Below are 19974 nucleotides of genomic sequence, written 5' to 3' on the forward strand. Positions count from 1 at the left end.
TAGGACAGAAGGACACAAGGAGGTCAGGAAGGAGACAGAAGGGAGAAAATATAGACCAATGGTACATTGGTTGGTACCATCATTCTAGACCAACCACAAAATATTGCATGATTGTAAAGTGGCATAATAATTACATAAATTATTTAGTTTTTATATTTTAACTCTAAATAAACATTTGTTCAGCCCCCTGTACTCAGATATTTCTAGAAAAAATAAAATCCAATGCAACAAATTACCTTTAAACATCAAGAAATTATAAAAAACAGAGGACTGTGCAAATTAACAGTTGTTTAGTTGCCTAGTCCACAAATCTAAGTTTCATCAACGAGTGGAAACAAAAGCAACAGGCTTGTAGACACATTATGAGCAGGGGAACATGGTGGAGGCAGCATTATGCTGACTACAAACTGACAGCACAGCTTTCAGGTTTTCCATGTGCAAAAAAACAAAACAAAAAACAACTAACTGTTTTAAATGACATCTAAAATTGTGAACAAAGGTCTGTCAAAACCCCACAAGTTCTCATCAAAAACGCCACCAGCAGTTGTTTCAAACAGCGTTTATTCCTGTGAGAAAATATTGTCTCAGGCAGACAATAGATCTTGCGGTAGACTTTAAATGACAAGATCAAAAACATCTGTGCCACCGAGAAAAATGAAAACAATCTGTAGTCTGCTGTCTACAGTCGTGTGTCACCGCGTTTTCTGCCGACATGTTGGTAAAACACTGTCACTACTATAAAGAGCTACTCAGCGCCATACATAAATCTTTTCAATAATTCAGTTTTTTTAAATAACTCCCTCTACGGCAACAAATTATAAATTAAATTCTATATTTGATTTTTGCATTCCTTAAATTACTTCATGTAAGCGAATATAAACATACATTTACATATTTACAAAACTATACACATGCACTTTTACCACACTGAGATTGTATACATAGATGTATCAGCTGTACATGAACAGACGCAGTAGGTTTAGCCACATATTTGGCTCCAGGAAACACCAATCGTATAGATTTTATTAAAACTAGACCATTTGTGCTTTTCAAGTCTTTCCAGCCAGATTTACGAGCAAAGTTCTTCACCGGTGGGTAATCGCTTTCCTGAATCACCGCTGTAGTGGTATCGCGCCGACCACTCTCAGTCTACTATCATATTACAGTTTCACAATATGGAAAATAGTCAAACACGAACAAAGTTTCACCAAAAGCGTCTCATAACTGGACCTAAAAGTAGCAAAAATGTTGGCACTGTCAGCTGGAACAAAAATAATTTCAGCTGGGATTGAAGAATTTTAAAGCTAATAAAGATAAACCTAGAATAAAACAGATTGAGTTCAAAGAAAATGATAATAATGTAATGACTATATTTAGAAAATCAAAAAGATTTAAAGGAAATATTTGGTGGCCTCCACAGAAACCAGGTATTTACACACTCCTCGCTGTCTGACTGACCTTCTCCTGTTTCCTCCGGTGAAGAAGCCGAATGAAGCTGATAAAAGTGTCGCTATCCACAGTGAAACTATCCCTGAAAAGCCACGCAGAGAGGAAGAAGCCATTACTTGAAGAGCAACGTGAAAAAAAAGCTAAACTACAGTTTGGATTAAAGGTCAAAGTCCTTCAGTCTGAAGAAGGGTAAGAATGTCAATGTCAAATTGATTTATATAGCACTTTAAAAACAGGTATAGAACTGCACCAAAGTGCTGCACAGGAATGACGGTAGCACAAATAGATAAAAACAGAATATCAAAATTTGCTCAATTAAAAGCCAACGAGTAAAAATGAGTTTTGAGAAGCGATTTAAAATGATCCAGGCTGTAAGCAGATCTAATCTGAAAGGGCAAATTGTTCCATAGATTAGGAGCAACAACAGAAAAAGAAGGGGCAGATTACAAATCTGATAACACCACTCTAACAGTTAAGTACGGCGGTGGCAGCACCATGATGCGGGGGTGTTTTCATGAGGAGGGATATTATTTAGAAATATTAAACCAACCTCTTCAATATTAGGTGTGCGATATCTGCACTGAATTTTGCACAGGAATTTAAAGCTGTGGCACAAACTGATCGTCCAATGAGGCGAAGTCTTACTTAGCGTCAGTGAGTCCAGTGTATGTAAATATCTGGTTTCAGCTGCGTGTGAAACTCCAGGTCTAGGTGTGAAACGCATGCTAAGGTGAAACTTTCACACTTCATTATACACAGTGACATTTCAAGAGCAAATACAATCTAAATACGTTTGGAACCATAAACAATCCCTTTGACACGTTTCTCTCTATCTGGTCTCCACCCACTTTGGCCTGATGCACAAACTTCGTATCGACACACAGCAACAGTGGATGTGGAAAACTCCATTTTTAAAAATGTACATAGAAAAGAATTAACAAATTGATTTATGAAAGACATTTATGGAACCTCTACCAAATCCAAGCATAGCAAACCTCCAAACACCATCAGCTGCAACTGTTTTAAGAACTTTAAAGGAGCTGCTGTGGGTTTCTACAAACAGCTCCTTTAAGATGATAAAATCCTTTTAAAATAAACTTTATATAAAATTGGAGGGAGTGAAGTTGAGATTTTGTCTCACGTGGTTTAAATGCACTATGGCGCGGTCGTACGCCGTGTGGACCGACTTGCGAACGCTGGGTTTCTTGCCCTCCATCAGGCGCAGCTTGTCTACAGTGTCATCCATCCCCAGCGGCAGCAGCTTGTTTCGAGGGAGCCACTGCCTAAAACACACACATCAAGATTTTAAACTTTTACACTCGTGCTAAAACACCAGGGGGTTTGCTAATGTGTCAAATATCTTACCAAGTCCTCTTTGTGTCGAAGAAGAGCACCAGGAAGAGCTTGTGGCCTTCGTCGGTGTGTCTCCATTCCCCCAGTTTGAGCACCTCTCCAGGAGGCACTGGGATGGGGATGCCGTTATGGAGCAGTCCTTCCTGAGGCATGTCGGGGTCAACGATCTGCAACAATCACTGAGGTCAGCTGCACGGCTGCTGGTGTTCATTCAGCTGTTTGGTTAGCTCAACGCTCTGCAACCTGAAGCTCTTCCCACAATGACTGAATAACTTTGGCTAGAAGTCAAAACAAATCAGCCAATGTTTCCAAATTTAGGTACAACAAATCCAGGTATTTATCGTTTTTCAGTTTATTCCTACGATATCTGCACTGAGTTTCTGCAAAGGAGGACACCAAAAGTACAAGTAATATGTTTTTAGTCGGGCTGAAGTGATTAATTGATTATTGAAATAATTCTCACCTAATTTTACAACTGATAAATCACTAACTGGAGAACACAGATTCAAAAAATGACCACTTGTTCAAATAACAACAAAGTCAGATCAGTTAATTAATTAAGCAAAATCTGTACCAAAAACTATAGACATTATGAATAATAATAATAATACTAATAAAAACCTTTGTCTGTAGATATGTTTTAGCCAAAACTCTTCAAGTGGCTTCACCCAGTTCAGATTTAGCAAAGGAATGCCATGGTATTGCATTTTAGGCAATATAAACAAGAGGGACTGAATTATTTTTATTGCATTTTCTAACAAAAAGGCTTAGATAGTTAAATGAAAAAAACATTAGAATGTATCATTTAAAAAACAACAAAAAATTAGATTAATGTCAGAATTAACTACAGTTTAATCAATTACTAAAATAATTGTTAGTTTCACCCCTATTTTAGATATGGAATCCATGTGGTTGTATTTTATTTTATACATCATTTTCCATCCTACAGAAAAAAAAGATCAACCCTATTTATGTTAAATATTATGTTTATCTTTATTTTAAATCCTACAATTAGAAATAAAATGCCAGTTCTTTAACAAATTCCAATAGTAGATATTTATCTAAAGTTACAAGTTGTCTTAAAAAACAACATAAAACAAAACTTGTGGTAATTGTGTCTTTAAACGAGTTTTGTTTGTCTGTTCTGATGGTAAAAATGTCTCTTTAGGGTGTAAAGGCTGCAGCTCCCTGGGTTAGCTGTACAGTAGGAACTCACCATTGCTGGATACGACGGGTATCCTCGACATTTCGCCCAAACCAAGTCCAGTGGTGAAAGTTCGGTCTCACTATCTATAGACAGAAGTGCAGACTTCCCTGTGAACAGGACGCTCCGTTAATACTCTTCCTCTCTATTCACTGCAGCTTCAAAAAATTAGAGTTTGTTCAAACTGTATGACAAGCAATCGCATTTGGTACAACATGATACACACCAGAGCTGGAGATGTCTCCATTTTCTTTGCTGGGAACCTTAGCCAAAGCTGGCTTACCTCGACTGCGTTTGGGAGGGGAAGGACTACACATGAGAGAAGCAGTAAACATGGATCATTTTTACCTTTTAGCTAATAAAGTCAGTTCTAACAGATTTAAAGATTTTCTTTGTACTGAATGAAACACATGACCCAAGTTTTCATTGAATTTTCAGAAGCATTGATCTTTTCTTGTCAAATTTAGCTGATATTATTACAGCTAAAGGTTATATTGTATTTAGTTTTTATGTTTCTTAACCACTGCTGTTAAACCAAGTTTTCTCTGAGACACAAGATCTGATCAAAACTAAAGGCATTTGAGGACAAGATTGAGTAATTTTTTATTAGGACATAGAAATTATCCCACTGTCTTCTAACTAAACCACAAATGTTCACATTTGTATCGTTTGGAGAACAATAGCAACTCATTCATTCTTTGGCTACCTAGCAACAATGTGTGAGTAACTCGTGCAGCAGCAGTTTCATGTTTCATTATTGTCCCTTATAAATAAAAACAGCGGTTTGAAAACTGTGAATGAAACAGGAAAGGTCACACCACCAGTTTGGAAGTATTTCAGATATTCAGAACCAAATAAACTAATCAATAATTATCAACATGGCCTGACATGAAACACATATAATGTGATAGGTTTTCCAGTCCAGCTGTTCCATGCTGGTAGGAAGTTATTTGCTCATTGTGTCTGATGTCCTGCACTCACGTTAGGTTTGGGTCATCATCCTCTTCCTCCTCATCATCAGCACCACCATCTTGGTTTCCAGACGTGTGCTTTCCATTAGTCAGAGCTAGAAAAACCAAACATTGAAGCTAAACAAAGATGACCGTTCTGCCGCCTAATGTGTGTAGTGATGTAGGGATGTGTCCTGCCTTACCTTCTGCTTTGGGGGTTGCAGTCGGTTTGTCATGTTCGCTCTCGGAGCTGGGGCCTCTGGACCGCAGATGGTGTGAGGAAGGAGAGGAGGGGGCGGGAGAGGCGTTGGGGGTAGGAGGTAAGGTGGTGATGTTCTCACTGGGGGAATTTGAATCGACGGCAGCGCTGTCCAGCCCGTTGGTTTTCTCATCAGATGTTTTCCCATTTTGCCACTGGGACGACTTGTTTTTTCTTGCCCCGTTTTTAGCTTTCTTAAACAACACGGACGTGCGCCGGCCGACTCCAACCAGCGGCAGCGCCGGAGGCGAGCCGAGCGGCGTGACCTCGTGAACAGCCTCTGGTTGGGAAGACGGCGTTTCTCCAACTTCAGCCTCATCCTCACCTTGGCTTTTGCTGCCGCTGCGCGAGGACCTCTGACGCTTGTAGGAGCGCCCAGGTGACCTCTGACCTCCGGTTACAATGCCCAGGACAGGTGGTTCCAGGGGAGCATCTCCAGGTAGAGGTGACGATACCGGACAGGTGAGTTCAAGAACGGGCGGCGAGTCATCTGCATCAGGGAGAAATCAGTCTGAATATTAAAAAATATGGTTGACTTTTTTACACAAATATTTAGCCATTTACTGGTTTCATTCAGTGATCTGACCTCTTCTAATCAATGCTGATAAAAATGTCTTCATCATGATCAATAGACTGTAAAATAATGTCCACATACAATCTTTAAAATGCAGATCATATTCTAATATTCTTATAACTCAATTAGCTTTTGAAATTAATAATTTGTTCATGATTAAGAATAACATTAAGCAAACGTTATAATTCCTTTACCTCCTTAATAGTGAACTAAAAGTGCAATATTATGAAAAAACACAAAGTTTTTAAAGTTTGTTTATATTTTAAAACACTTTATGGTATTCTGACCTGTAAAATGTGCCATATAAATAAAATTTGTTTTGTTCTTTACTTAATGACGTATTCAGACATTAGTGTGATTACAAGTACAACAATTATTGTTATTCAATAATTAAATAATTTTTTTACCATTCTTCAATGATGAAAGTGCTGTGATCCTACCTGACCCAGAGTTTGGCACATCAGACAAAGGCTCAGTATCAACGTCCACCTTGTCTTTTTTCTTTATTTTTTCCTTCTGTTCTTTATTCTTCTTCTTCTTCTTCTCCTCCACCTCCTCTTCATCGTCATCCTTCTTTTTATTTCCGTTGACAGGCTGGACGTTTTGTTGCTGGCTCATCTTCTGCCTCAGAGCGTTAATCTCCCGGCGCAGCAGCCGGATGCGTTTGGTGCGGCCGCCGCTCGTTCGCATTGACGTCACCATGTCCAGTTTCTCCAGTAAGGCCTTCAGTTGCTCCTCTGTGGTTAAGTGCAGTCTGTTTTCAGGGTCCAGCAGAGAGTCGACTGCGGAGAGAGAAACAAACAGTGATCAAGGTCAGAGGTTTACATACACTCATCACAGGCATGAACAGCGTGAGTTTGGACTTTTAAAGTACCTTCATACTGTTAAGGGTAAAAAATAAACATGCATAAACATGTAACCTCCACTAATATTTAGAGAAATGTCCCTTAAACTTCAGAAAAAGCAAGATCTAGATGATGTAGCCGTAAACAAGATCCTAGCATAATTGTGGCTAAATATTAGAACAACTTCATTCAGAAAAATGAAGTTTTATTGTCAGAGGAAACAAAGATTAAGGTGGTCAGCACTGGAGGGTTTCAACCTAAAGAACTGTGAAGCATGGTGGCGCAAAATAGCAACCTTAATGCTTTCTGTGCCTAGACCAATCAAAATGCTTGAAATAATGCATGACACCAGCCAATCAGTGATGATTCATTGAAAAAAAAAAAAAAAAAGTCGGACAATCCGCACCTTCAACTGTTTGTTTTAAGGATGACGTATATCTGGATGTCAAGAAGAACCAGGTCATTAAAAATGTCCACAGTTTAAATTTTTATGTGAAATTGTACATTTTAAAACGTGTCTCTAACGTCCGTCTATCCAAGCTTTTTCATAAAGACTGATTTATGTGATCATGCAGTTATATTTTTAACCATGTGGATTATAGAAACTTCACAATAAAATCTAAAAATTTAAAGTATATAATAACTCAACACTGAAAATGATCACTATGACAATCATCGTCATGAGTGCATGTATATTTCTCACCAGCGCTGTACTTATGGAGTGCTTAGGAAAGAGTACAACTCATTTTTCAGCTCACCATCCTCCCACGTGCACTGATAGAAGCCGTGTTTGTTCGGTGCCTCCGGCAGATGCATGCCAGTGCTGGGGTCAAGGCCGATGCTCTGATACTGCCTTTGAGCGTGACGCAGAACGGCTCCCCCCACTTCCCTCAGCTGTAAGGCCGTCTTGTGGAACGAAGTGTCCTTGGAGTTGTATTTGAGGCAATTGGAAATCATCAGCTCAAAGTCTTTCTCCAGGTCTCCGATGGAGCAGTAAGCGTGTCCCTCCAGTTTGCTTCGCATCGTTGAGAAGTCCATGGGTTCGGATATAAACTCGAGGTAATCTGGGACCTCAGTATAAAATTCAAAATAAAAATGTTAGCCGGTCATACTCACGGGCAGCATTTGGAATAAAAAGGGTATTTCAGGAACTCCACCAACCTCTGACAGATTGACTGGCTGAGAGAAGATTTTGGCCGAATCCTTCTCCTGTAGTTGGTCCAAAGTGGATTTGAGAAGCACCTGTGCAGGAGTCAGCGACAGTTCAAGGGCAGCCTGCTGGATTTTCATCTGATGACATAAAAACACAGGAGAGCAGAGAAAATTAAAAGGTCATGCTTTTAGATTTAAACTAATAAATATTACAAAGGGACTGATTAAACCTCTTCATATTTAATCATAGTATATAAATAGTTTTCTGTAACATTATGTATGCATGATGTTTCAAAGCCAAAAATTAGTCTATTTATTAATATTTTGACAGGCGAATGAGAAATTGAGTCCAGTAGACCAGGTTTTGATTAGGGATCAAAATTGTAACATTTCTTACATCTTCATCTGGAGCGGATCACTTTCTGACTGCACTGTGTCAACCAATCCAAACCAATAGAAAAACCTGTTCCTTTTCTTGCCTGTGGTGGCGCTGTACCAAGAACCACGCAGGTAAAAGACACAAAAACCTCTGAAGAAGCCATGAGTGCAACTCCTCTCTTCACAAAATGATAAGAAAAATGAAGTGATATGAGATTTTAGCAATTGTAGGATTTCTCTTTTGTCTTTGGTAAAAGACCAAGATCCATTTCTCCTGCTAGCGCTAAGTCTGGTTAGGTTATATTTACCCAGAATGCCCTGCACTGTAGTCCACTTTCTGCTTTTGGCCGCTTAGTATTCACATATGTATTCGAACGGCACTAAAGTTCACTTCAACCAAACAGAAACCAAGGTTTTTGGGCAGACCAGAAATTGTCTTTTTTTCATCTACATCAGAGTTTGATTGCATATTCACATCTCCCCAAATGAACTGAACTGTTGTAAATGAACTCTAAGTGATAAAGAACTGTTTTAAGAAACACATCCCTCCTCCTTTACCTGTTCTCTTTTAAGCCTCTCTCTCTTGCGGATGAGTTCCACTAGAAGTCGAGCTCTTTCCAGGTCTTGCCTTAACTTCTGCCAGTACCGTAACTCCTCTCTCGCAGCACTTAGCTTCTCATCAGGTTCCTTCTGAACATCGAAGTAAAGGCACAAAAGGTATTAATTCTTCAAGTATGAATAATATCTCTTGTAGCATCTGTATGAGGAAGTGATGAGGTTTATTTATACTGGAAGGAAAACCTATACTTAAAGTTCTGCAAGTGGCATTGAGTCCACAGAGTTTTGGTGTTACTTCTTTAAACAATGTAAAATGAGAAAGACAAATCTACGGGACAAATCTGGTGGAGATTGAATCTAATACATTGCACATCATACTAATAAGATTATTAATTTGCATAAACTTTTGAAAACCCATGTATGTACTTCCTTCCACATGACAATTATGCAGTGCTTTATGCCAGTTAATCAAATAAAATACATTGAAGTTTGTGGTTGTAAAACAAAAAATGAGAAAAAAGTTAAAGAAGTAGTTAGACTTAAAGTAGTAAGGTACTGTATATTATTCAAACAATTTGATTATGTTTGAAAACACTGCGGGGTGATGCTTCATGTCTTGTAGACGAATTGAATGAAAAGAAGACAACAGATCCTGTGCTCACCTGCTCTGCAGCCTTGTGTGTCTGTAGATGGGAATGAAGTCGGCGTATTAAAGGCATGCCATTTCGCGACTGTCTTTTCAGTAACCAATAATTATGAAGTCTCTGCATGAACTGATTTTTCCTCTGTACTTCAACTCCTGTGCAGATCTTGTTTAGCCTGTGATGAACAATGTAACAGTTACATATTAAAAGGTAATTTTGTAGCTAAATAATGTATGAGTGTAAAAAATACTTTTGATGTAAGAAGATGGAAAATAATCCAAGAAGTTTGTAGAAGTCTGACCTGTGAGAGGGGATCTGAGGTACAAGCAGCACAGGAACATTCGAACGCCGTGTTGACCCAGACCCTTTACTGTTCTTCTTCTTCTGGCCTTTGGTTGGCTTCTTGTTGGTTGGTGACGGAGGGCTCTGAGTATATGACCTCTGTCCCCGACTTCCCCGTCCCCCCACTAGTCTTCCTTCCACAGACTCATCCCCAGACGCATCCCGCCGAGACCCGACAGGGGAGTGATTCTCGCAGAAAGCTGTCTTCTTCACAGAGAAGGTGGTGCCGTTGACGCCAGTCTCTCGGACCGGGTCTATTTTCATGAAGAGTCCGGCCTTCTGGGCACAGGTCACATGAAAAGCCCGGTAGCAGTTCGCTTTGTGGCACTGGATGGAAGCTCCCCTGCCTTTCTGCTTACAGAGGTAACAGGTGAGCTTCCAGCGAGCTGGGGGGATATTTTTCACCCCCTCAACGGGCTCCAAGAACACCGTGTTGGCAAAGCATACCTCGGGGATCCATATGGCACAAACGACGTGGGCCCACCGTCCGTCACTCGTCTGTTTGAAGGCACCTCCTCGGTTGGGGCAGAGTACACAGTCTACAGGGCGGGAGGGGGACTGCAGGCAGCAGCGGCACAGCCACTGGCCTTCAGGTACGTAGGGCACACCGTAGCACTCCTGGTGGACGGCCAGGTTGCAGATGTCACAGAACAGGATGACGTTACTGTTCAGACACTCGTCGTCTAGGCAGACGCAGCAGAAGGCGTCCTCATCGACTGCGTTCTGAGATAAAGCCTGACTGCGTGACTCCAGGACGGACTCCCTCTCCAGGCGGTCGATGAGAAGCTCAAACGTGTCTGGAGACACAGACGCATGGCCGTCACACACCCTCTTTTGGTTCACCATCTCCAGCCAAGCCAGGTCCTCCTCGTCCATGTCGTATTCAGCCACATTGTCCTGCTCCTCCCCAGACTTCTCTATGTAGCGGTAATAGGCTGTCGGGAGCGGAGGCGCTTCACAGGGGGAAACAGAGCTCAGCTCGCGAAAGGTGGGCTCCGGCAGGGGGCTTTGGTGGGACGGGTGCTGGAAGGAACAAGAAGATCCTGTTTGCTGCTGTGAGCCAGACCGCTGGTTCTGCTGAGATGTATTTTTACCACTCCTTCGGCTTTTGTTGATAGAAGGTTTCCTCCATGACCTGTTTTTACCTTGCATTTGCTCACTGTTCTCTTTGTTGCTGTTGCACTCCGCAATGTCCTGAGCCATCATCTCATCCTCTGTGATGACCGGGAGAGGATCTGTGATGTTAATCCGATGGAGTCTTCCATCGAGATCCACTTCCACAATTTTCTGGGCCTGAGCATACGTCAGAGTCTCCCTGGACGGGGAGAGCTGCAGTCGGTAAGGCGAGGGAGCCCTCGGTTGACCCGCCTGTCTGCCTCTTCCTCTCCCCCTCCCTCGTCCCCTTCCCATGTTGAGTCCTCTAGCAGTCGTCTCACATTCCCACCTCTTCAGCCTCCGCATGAGACTTTACTCCTGCTTTCTACAGGATACAAAGAAAGAATGACATGATTCAAGTTTTTGCAAAAAACTGCTGTTCTACTTTCAGAAAGTAGCTGTACAAAAAGCCTTAAAATCATTGAATATTTCAATGCAGCTGTATGGCATCATGCAAAAATGTCATGTTAAAGCATTCAATGTCAGTATATTTATTCAGAGGGGTAAAATGCCATCCTAATAAATAATTGTTTCAGGTTTTGGCAGTCGGCAAAAACCTACCAAGGCACATTTTGTTTACATATTACTGTAATAATTAAAATAGACTAGAAATATAATGAATTTCTATTTACCTAACAATTTATTTTGATACTTAAATGTTTTTTGGAGTAAGTGCAACAACCTTAGAAAGTAATATAAACAATAAATTACAAAATGTCGCATTTATTTCTAAGTAATTAATATATTGTATGACAAAAATGTTTTGCTTTACATTTTAACTTCAATTTTAACTCCATGATGTAAAACGATAGTTAATATGTAAAAAGGGTTGAAGTCTGGCTCTTCGCTCTGTAATAACACAGTTTGTTACCTCAACCAACCTTGCTGCAAAACACAAATACAGCATATAACTGCTTACATGCGTTTATCTCTGCTCTCTTCCTATTGGTCCCTCGAAGCACTCTGTGACCTGACCGTATGTCCCTGTGACCAATCACAAGACAGCACCGTGTTTTTTCCCCATCTTGTTGCTGTGCATAGTTCGGTTGTAGAGTGCTAAATACCAGCCCAAGCAGCTAACATCTGTCAGCCATTTTAGGCGCACAACAGCAGAGACAGCGCTTGTGTTGCAAGTTCATTAGCAGCCCAATTACACATTCAAACAGCAACCAGAGAGCAGGTGCTCTCTACTGCATCGTGCCTTAATGTATTGACTAATTGCACGCACACGCTAGATCACCACAAAGACGCCGAGTAATGTTTCTGGTATTTCTTTGTGCTCCAGACCCCTGCAAAAGACAGTCTCTATCCGTGTCTGAGGTGATAACGTTGCTCGGTCGGACAGGACACACGGATATAGAGCGACCAAACGGCAGTTATTTTAAACGGTGCTGAAAATGCCGAGAAAATAATCACCCTCCCAGTTTACCTTGATGAACCGTCCTCTGCGGTGCCAAGCAGGGGGGGGGAAAACTGCACCTGGCTAAATGTCAGCTAGTGACAGACTCCGACCGAGGCGGACATGCTAGCCGTTAGCAGCGTCATCTTCAGCGGTCCGCTTCTCCGCCGCCGCTCCGCCTCGGCTCACGAACTCCGCCCGGTTTCATTGGCGCGACTCCAGCCTTTGGAACGACGGCGGTGGGAAACTCTGGGACGGCGAAATCCCGAAGATATCAATTTAAAGTACCTAGGATGAGGCTAAATATTCAGTCAAGATGGCTTAAAAAATACGCCCCTTTAGGAGAAAAAAAAACACCTCGGCCAATTGTTGGTCGCCGCTTTACCTCGCACGCGACGCGCACCGGTTAACGGTTGGTCCGTCAGACCAATCGGACTCATCGGAGTCTGTTTGGGGCTCATCAGGGAAAAAAGCGATGAGAAAAGCAACGGGACGGAGTCTGCGCGCCCTCTGGCCTCCTCTACATCCACGGCCACCTTACCACACCTTATATTCACTCCCACAGGGCATGTGTACCACATACATGGAGGACATCATATGTAATTAATATGTAACCCGAAACATGGTAAAATCATTTCAGATCAGTTAGTTTATATTGTGCAAATTCTCAATACCACTTTACAAAAACATAATCTCTACCAAACAGTGCAGAAAAGTTCAGTTTATTATTCAAATTGGCTACAAAAAGCAGACTTGGTTGGTAGTAATTAGTTTCATTTACTCTGTTACATTTACTTGAGTAAGTTTTTGGGAAAATTTTACTTTTAGAAGTGTTTTTACTACGCTGTACTTTTTAACTTTTATTTTTGTAATTTTGTTATTAAGTATTGCTACTCTTACTGTGAGTAACTTCATAAAGTTACTTCATAATTTGACATCATAAAATTAATTTAATATCCAGAAATTAAATAAAATTATCCTGAAATTATTCAGCGCACTAAAAGAATAAAGTTGTTTTAACCAAAAATTTCACCAGATACAGACACACCTGCAGGATTTGTTAACATTTTATAAGTACTATATTGAAAAGAAAGAAAAAAAAGATTTGGAAACATGTTTTATTATTTTGTAATTATGGTATTTATATAAAATATTTTCATATTGGTCTTTAAAATTCCAATGTTTCTACATGATTTTAATTTTGGTATGTTTAATGGTGTAATTTTTTAATATTAAGTCATTTACTCAGCAGTCACCGTTTTACCAAGTACTATTTTACTCTTACTTGACTAATTTCTTTCCACATTCTCCTTTTACTTGAGTAAAAATGTGTTGAAGTAGTGATAAACTCTTGCGACATTCCCTCCTCGACTAGTATGTATGTATCAATAGCAGAAAGAAAAAATTAATCTTTCACAGGAATAAACCTCCAGCATATTTGAGAATCCATCCAGCACACACAAAAATTCTCATAGTAATCCCTCTTGGCAATCATTTGGAAAACTTATTTTGCTGCAAGTGTAAGGAAAAACACATTGTGGGCTCAACAACAGAATTGACTTTGTGGGTTGCTTCAATGGGAAACCTGCCAAATCCTTTCTGCCTTTGCCAAAAAATTATTCTCCCATTGACTCATGCTTGCTGTTATATTGGTTATATTTGTTGGTTCACTTTAAATGAATAAAATATTATACTAAGCTACAGATTTTTTTTCTCAGAAAAACAAATGAGGCAAACATTTCTCAATGTATAAAATTTTTTTGGAAAAACAATTTTGATTTTATTCACACCTTTAAAAAATGTCAATTAAGCAATGAATAACCAAAATCTCCATCTTTATTTGCAATTCAGCAATAAATTTAATGATTAATGATTTGGCCAGCTTTTGCGTGTTTCCAGTGGTATTTTTGTTTTAATAATAATGAATCTTTAAATCTAGATGCCTGCTTATTCAATATTTAGTCATTTTTGTGAATTATAACCTGAGAAAACAATCAATCAACAAAATCTGCAATAAATAAATAAATAATAATAATGATTATGATTTATAAATCATAATAATAGCTTTATACCAAACGATGAGTAAACAAATATTATTAAATATATAAGAAATAAGAAATTGGTGTGAATACTACACATCGTCACATTCCTAAAATAATGATACAAGTCATTTTTAGCCAAAAGTGATTTTTGCAAATTTTAGACAAAAACATAAAAATAAAAATCTCTTTTGGCAATAAATGACTGAGACCATTATTTAATATCTATTTTTAGAGTTATTTATATCTCTAAATCAGTCCTTCTCAGCTGACATCTTAATATTGATCAATTATGTATAATAAATAATGTATTTGATCACATACTGAGTAACTCTCATTCCTCAGGGGCAGCTTTGTGTTTGGACATCATGCTGTTTCTCTCCACCCTTTCATCAGAAATCCATAGTTTTTATCTCCACCCACAAAACCTTCATTGGCTCTCTGCTGACGGACATGAAGCTGAAAAACTTCGGCTCTCAGCATTTGGGTCCCGTCTTCAGCTCGGCGCGTTGGGCTCATCTCAGGTAGAGCTTTCATTTCACTCTTCTTCATTTAGCTCAGCTCACTCTTAAGGGACTGTAAATCCTGTTTTTGTCGGCTACAGGTGAACAGAGCCAGGATGCTGTTTGTGTTTCTTCTTCTGTCCTCTGGGTTTTTCCTGGATCTGGTGGTGTGTGCTGCAGGTAAGAGACGCCATTGCTTCAACACAAACTGCAGCAGTTTAGCACATTTTCTGTACGTTACTGCTGTGGACAGCGTGTCAGAAGAAAAGCGAGTTTGTTTTTCTCTTGACCTATGACCCCAGTCAAGGCATTTTTCATTCGGTGTGGTGGCAGCTTCCCTTTTCGCTCTCTGCCAAATCCCTCATGTTTCTCCACAGGATGTGCTCCAAACTTCTCAAGCTTGACAAGACTTAAATACGCGCATTGTCAGCTCGGATGAATATCAAAGTTTAGCGCCGCATCCTGTCCAACTCTTGTGGAAAAACGGAGAGGGGAGCGAGCCAACTGACAATCTCGCAAAATTGGTAATAAATCGAGTCTTTGATGCGGACAAAGACGCTCTGATTCAGAGAGTGACAGGGCCTTGAAGAGCCTTTATGACGTGTCATCTTCTGAAAAGGAGGATCTGATGGTTGTCAGGATCACCCTGTGGTGACGGATCCCCATGGCCTTGGCCTGGATTCAGGCTTTTGATACTCTTTGTCTGCGCTCCCATCAAACACTGCCATGCCAATGAGGCTCTTTAAATTAACACTCTGCTCTAAATAGACTGCAGAGTCTACTTTCATGGAAAGAAAGTGGCCAAATCTCCAGGACCAGAAGCACTTTGTGACCTTCAGGGACCCCAAATCCCATCTCAGATCAGTCAGAGTTAAACCAGCTGGTCTAGTGATTTATTTAAAAACATTTAGTGACCAGAAGTGAAAAATTAAGCAGGACTAGCTTCATGACTGATGTACTGGGTCTTAATTTATTACATTTATGACATTGTTTTGCAGTGAGCTCATGTTTAATTAAGCCTCTGATTAGAGGCAATTAGGTCATGGCACTGTGCTGCTGTTTTATCGAATTCTTTGCAACTACTAACCTGAAATATACTACACTGTCTAATTTATTACATATTTTCCATTTTCTCTTCCAAAATCAGCACAATCTGAACTGAGAATCACAACCATTAAGGTAGTTGGTCTTCCTCTTTTATTTCAATCAATCGGTTTGATCATTAAACAAAAGGTTCAGGACAACTGAAGTTGTGTCTGTATGCATTACCAGCAAGATCCATATACAATGTCCAAAGGAGGTCAGCTGGAAGGCTTTTGCATGGATCTGCTCTCCGAAGTGGCCAAGAAAGTTGGACTCAAGTACAAAGTGAAGCTGGTGAAAGATGGCGCCTACGGTCGGCAGGATGAGAGCGGGAACTGGAACGGGATGATTGGAGAGGTGGTGAGAGGGGTGAGCCCAGCAACCACTGTTCAAAACACTTGAGAATTAAAAAAAAAAGAATATAAAATTCATTGATCTTCTCATTTCACAGGAGGCAGATCTTGCGATTGCGCCGCTGACTCTGACTGCAGCGCGGGAGAAAGTTGTGGGCATGACCAAGCCCTTCATGCAGACTGGGATCAGCATCCTGCTGAGGAAGGACATCTCAGAGGGAGCAGGTTTCTTTGACTTCCTGTCGCCCTTCGCGCCAGAAACCTGGATCGGCATTCTCATCGCCTACATGGCCACTGCAGCCAGCATCTTCATAGCTGCCAGGTTGGTGATACCAGTTTATTATACTAGATATTAGATGTCGCTTTTAAAAGTTTAATTAAAAATGATTTTTTTCCCCCTTACATACAGAGTAAGCCCATGTGAGTGGAGTGAGGCTCAGACTGAGAGAAACAGATTCAGTTTCCTCTCCAGCCTGTGGTACGCAGCTGGAGCTCTGACTCTACAAGGTACAGCAAAAACAAGGTTTAGCTTTTAACTAATTGGTTAACGATCATTAACAGCTTTTTATTCATTTTTTTAAAAATCCAATATTGTCACATAATAGCTTGATACAATGACTGTTAATAAATATTTACTAAGAGTATTATTATTTACTTAGAGTAAAATTCTGCCCGTTAAAACTGAATTATAGCAGAGTAACGTAATGTAAACTGAACAAAGTCACCCACAAAACGCTGCATAACATTTCTTACTATACCAAATACTGATACTTTCTTATATGAAGTCAATAACAAAAACAACTTTAGCAGAAACGTTGTTTATAAAAATGTTTTTACTCCAAAATGCTTTCAAAATGTAGGTCACAACTCTGCAAAAACACACATTTTTAGCAATTATTTTTTTATCTACACTAGAGCAAATATTGTATTACACTTGAAATAACACAAAACTAATTTACAAGTAATTTTTCAGCAAGACATACAAGCTTGATTAAATTCTTTAATATTAATGAAAGAGTAGTTGTTACAGGTGAAATTATCTGCCAATGAAACATCACATTTCTCCTATTCTTTGCTGAAAAGTTACTTGTATTTTAATTTAGTCTAATTTTAAGTGTACTAAGATATTTACACTGTAAAACTAGACCAGGAATACTTGGTAAGATTTTGTGTTTTTGCAGGCATAACAGCCATATTAAAGCAATATTTACTTACTGTTGTGCATCTCAGGTGCTGGTCCTCACCCCAAAGCCCTTTCAGGACGTGTCATCTGCAGCAGCTGGTGGCTGTTTTCTGTCGTTCTATTGGCTTGTTATTTCTCCAACCTCAGCTCCTCCAGAACCTCAGAGTCCAGTCACCTGACCGTGAAAGGGTTCGAGGACTTGGCTGGTCAGGACACCATCGAGTACGGATGCCTGGCCGGTTCCTCCACTCTTGCGTTCTTCAAGGTGAGTGTGGCCTGGCGTGGCTGGTCTGCCCCGTTTGGACTCACTGGAAATGGTTCTGTTTCTTTCCTTCACCCAGAATTCAAACAACCCAGTATACCGCAGAATCTACGAACACATGGAGAGAACGCAGAGCTTCGTGTCGTCTATGGACGAGGGGGTCAAACGAGCAAAGGAGGGAAACTTTGCCTTCATCGGAGAATCGGTTTCTCTGGACTTGGCTGTAGCGCGTCATTGTGAGCTGGTGAGAGTGCATGAGGTCATCGGCATGAGAGGATACAGCATTGCTGCCCCACTTGGTAAAGATCCTCTTCTTAGAATGTCATTCAATTTGATTCACCAAATGTTAATCAAATATAAAACATTTAAGGTGATCTACTATGCTTCCTTATACAGGTTAGGATAGATCTATGGGATATACAAAAAATGCACAAAAATCATTCTTACAATAGAAGAAATGCATTGCTTGCAGAAATGCAGTGTGAATGCTGTAAGCTGAATATATTAGTAAAAATTGCAGAAGACTTGCAGAAATTTAAGAAACAGTCAGAACCAGAAGAATAAAACAAAAGTCTGCAAAATATTAAAACTGTAGAAGAGGAGTGAAGCGTTTTCAGTCAATTTAAAAATCTCATCCAGAGTATTAGAAACGTGTGCAGAGCAATGCTTTCAACACTGAGCTGGAAAGTTACAACAGTTTGTAAGCTAAAATGAGCTAAAACGAAAAGGAGGGCTGGAATTGGGGTTTAAATGGGGTTGGTATTGGGTTAGGAATGACTGTTAGGTTAATTGGTCTCTCTAAATTCTCCCTAAGTGTGAGTCTGTGCATGTAAAGGTCGCCAGACTGGTGACCTGTCCAGGGTACACCCCAGTTTAAACCCCAGTTTAAATTGGGGTTGGAAAAAGGGATGGAATTGGGTTTAAATAAAATGTGGAATTAGTTTGAATTAGATTGGACTTTGGGTTAACATTAAAGTTGGAATTAGAGTTTAAACTAGTTTTGTAAGAAGGATTGGAATTGGGGTTGGAAGGAAGGAATTCTAACCCAATTCTCAACTGTAGTTCATAATGTTTTCTAATGTCTTATGAATGTAATTTTTTGTACAAAAAAATATTAAAACAAAATAAAAGCATTGCATCAATATCTTTTAAAATTGTTCCTTTTAATAAAGGTTCCCTGATCATAAAGAACCTCAGTGTGGCAATCCTCCAGCTTAGCGAGGCGGGGGAGCTGGCCTATCTGCGGAGCAAGTGGTGGGCCAGCAGCTGCATTACAGACAAGGCCAAACCTGCAGCCGTGCAGCCGTGCAGCCTGAAGGGGATGTTCCTGGTGCTTGCTCTGGGCCTCGGGCTCGGGACCCTCCTGGCCGTTCTGGAGCTCACCTTTAAGAGTCGCAGAAAGGCAGCCGAACTGCAGGTACGAGCCAGGTGTCAGTCGCTGGGTTGAAAATTACAAAATGTGCGCAAATCTTTACCTATATTCTGCAAATGGAACTAAATGAAATCACAAACAATTCAGATGATTCAAGGATTTGATGATCTGAGGTTTGGATTTTAGTCATCATTTGAAATGACTTGTTTGTTACTTACTCTGATCTCTGCAGAAGTCATGTTGCACCGTGCTAACCGAGGAGCTCAGTCTGCGCCTGAAGAACAGCAGAGCAGACAAACCCCAGGAGAATGCAGACAAAGAAAAAGCATGAAAGACTCAAACTCTCTCTAGTCTGAAAAGTTTGCTCCTTTTAAATTAAATCAGTCGTAACTTCATAGGTTTTTAAATTTGATACTAAACTTCTACTCAAGACAAAAACTTTAGATCAACAGCTGGGCGATAAAATCATTGTTTATGTTAAGAACTACCATCTTGTTTTTACATCTTTTTTTTTATTTCAGCTTAAAATTCAGGCCAACTCAAAGGAAACATGGTTGCCAGATTGTAAAAATATTTTCTAATCATTTCTAATTTCATTTTAAACAAAAAAGTGATAAAAATACATCGGATTAGTTATTTAAAAGAATCCAAGATTTCATTTTTAAACCATATCGCCCAGCTGTAATTTAACCCCAAAAACTCACATTGCTTTTTACTAATGGCTTCTAAATATAAATAAGAATAATTTTTTTTAAAAATCATATTTTTTTTTTTTACAAAAAATAACTTTTAATCCAAGTTAACATTTAAAATCTGAAAATACAACTTACATATAAAGCATGACAACTAATTTAACAGTTTGCAAGCATTTCTGTACAGTTGGCAGCAGCATCATTTGATTTCAGCAATTTCTTTTC

General features: G+C 39.8%; 2 protein-coding genes across 6 annotated transcripts; one reads left to right on the forward strand and one right to left on the reverse strand.

Annotated features, from left to right (window-relative positions):
- Positions 1–273: 273 nt before the first annotated feature.
- On the reverse strand, positions 274–17558 carry brpf3a (bromodomain and PHD finger containing, 3a). Of its 5 annotated transcripts, XM_055023023.1 has the most exons (14): positions 12293–12732; positions 9668–11188; positions 9385–9541; positions 8723–8854; positions 7796–7924; positions 7393–7711; positions 6230–6571; positions 5160–5705; positions 4988–5072; positions 4233–4315; positions 4019–4116; positions 2815–2969; positions 2591–2732; positions 274–1531 (listed from the first exon to the last, which is right to left on the reverse strand). In XM_055023023.1, the coding sequence occupies exons 2-14, from the start codon at positions 11167–11169 to the stop codon at positions 1526–1528; spliced, it is 3696 nt and encodes a 1231-aa protein (XP_054878998.1). In that variant the 5' UTR covers positions 11170–11188; positions 12293–12732; the 3' UTR covers positions 274–1525. The 5 variants fall into 5 exon arrangements, with proteins under 5 accessions (XP_054878998.1, XP_054878978.1, XP_054878971.1 ...); XM_055023003.1 differs by lacking the exon at positions 12293–12732 and adding an exon at positions 17456–17558 and having other exon boundaries at positions 274–2732; XM_055022996.1 differs by having other exon boundaries at positions 274–2732.
- On the forward strand, positions 14704–19806 carry si:dkey-183j2.10 (glutamate receptor U1). Its single transcript, XM_055023068.1, has 10 exons — positions 14704–14825; positions 14906–14984; positions 15952–15983; positions 16077–16256; positions 16339–16562; positions 16650–16747; positions 17471–17688; positions 17765–17984; positions 18858–19102; positions 19290–19806. The coding sequence occupies exons 2-10, from the start codon at positions 14921–14923 to the stop codon at positions 19386–19388; spliced, it is 1380 nt and encodes a 459-aa protein (XP_054879043.1). The 5' UTR covers positions 14704–14825; positions 14906–14920; the 3' UTR covers positions 19389–19806.
- Positions 19807–19974: the final 168 nt, after the last annotated feature.

The sequence above is a fragment of the Poeciliopsis prolifica genome, unplaced genomic scaffold, assembly GCF_027474105.1.
Source record: "Poeciliopsis prolifica strain line A6 unplaced genomic scaffold, Auburn_PproV2 SCAFFOLD003, whole genome shotgun sequence".
Taxonomy (NCBI): Eukaryota; Metazoa; Chordata; class Actinopteri; order Cyprinodontiformes; family Poeciliidae; genus Poeciliopsis; species Poeciliopsis prolifica.

What these genes read in the sequence shown, in the direction of transcription:
- brpf3a (XM_055023003.1), bottom strand. Translation starts at nt 11,169, where the DNA reads ATGCGGAGGCTGAAGAGGTGGGAATGTGAGACGACTGCTAGAGGACTC. An exon ending in CACACAAGGCTGCAGAGCAG is followed by an intron (nt 8,855 to 9,384) that starts GTGAGCACAGGA and finishes TTCGATGTTCAG; the next exon opens with AAGGAACCTGATGAGAAGCT. An exon ending in TTCGACACAAAGAGGACTTG is followed by an intron (nt 2,733 to 2,814) that starts GTAAGATATTTG and finishes TGTGTGTTTTAG; the next exon opens with GCAGTGGCTCCCTCGAAACA.
- si:dkey-183j2.10 (XM_055023068.1), top strand. Translation starts at nt 14,921, where the DNA reads ATGCTGTTTGTGTTTCTTCTTCTGTCCTCTGGGTTTTTCCTGGATCTG. An exon ending in TCTGGTGGTGTGTGCTGCAG is followed by an intron (nt 14,985 to 15,951) that starts GTAAGAGACGCC and finishes TTCCAAAATCAG; the next exon opens with CACAATCTGAACTGAGAATC. An exon ending in TGGAGCTCTGACTCTACAAG is followed by an intron (nt 16,748 to 17,470) that starts GTACAGCAAAAA and finishes TGTGCATCTCAG; the next exon opens with GTGCTGGTCCTCACCCCAAA.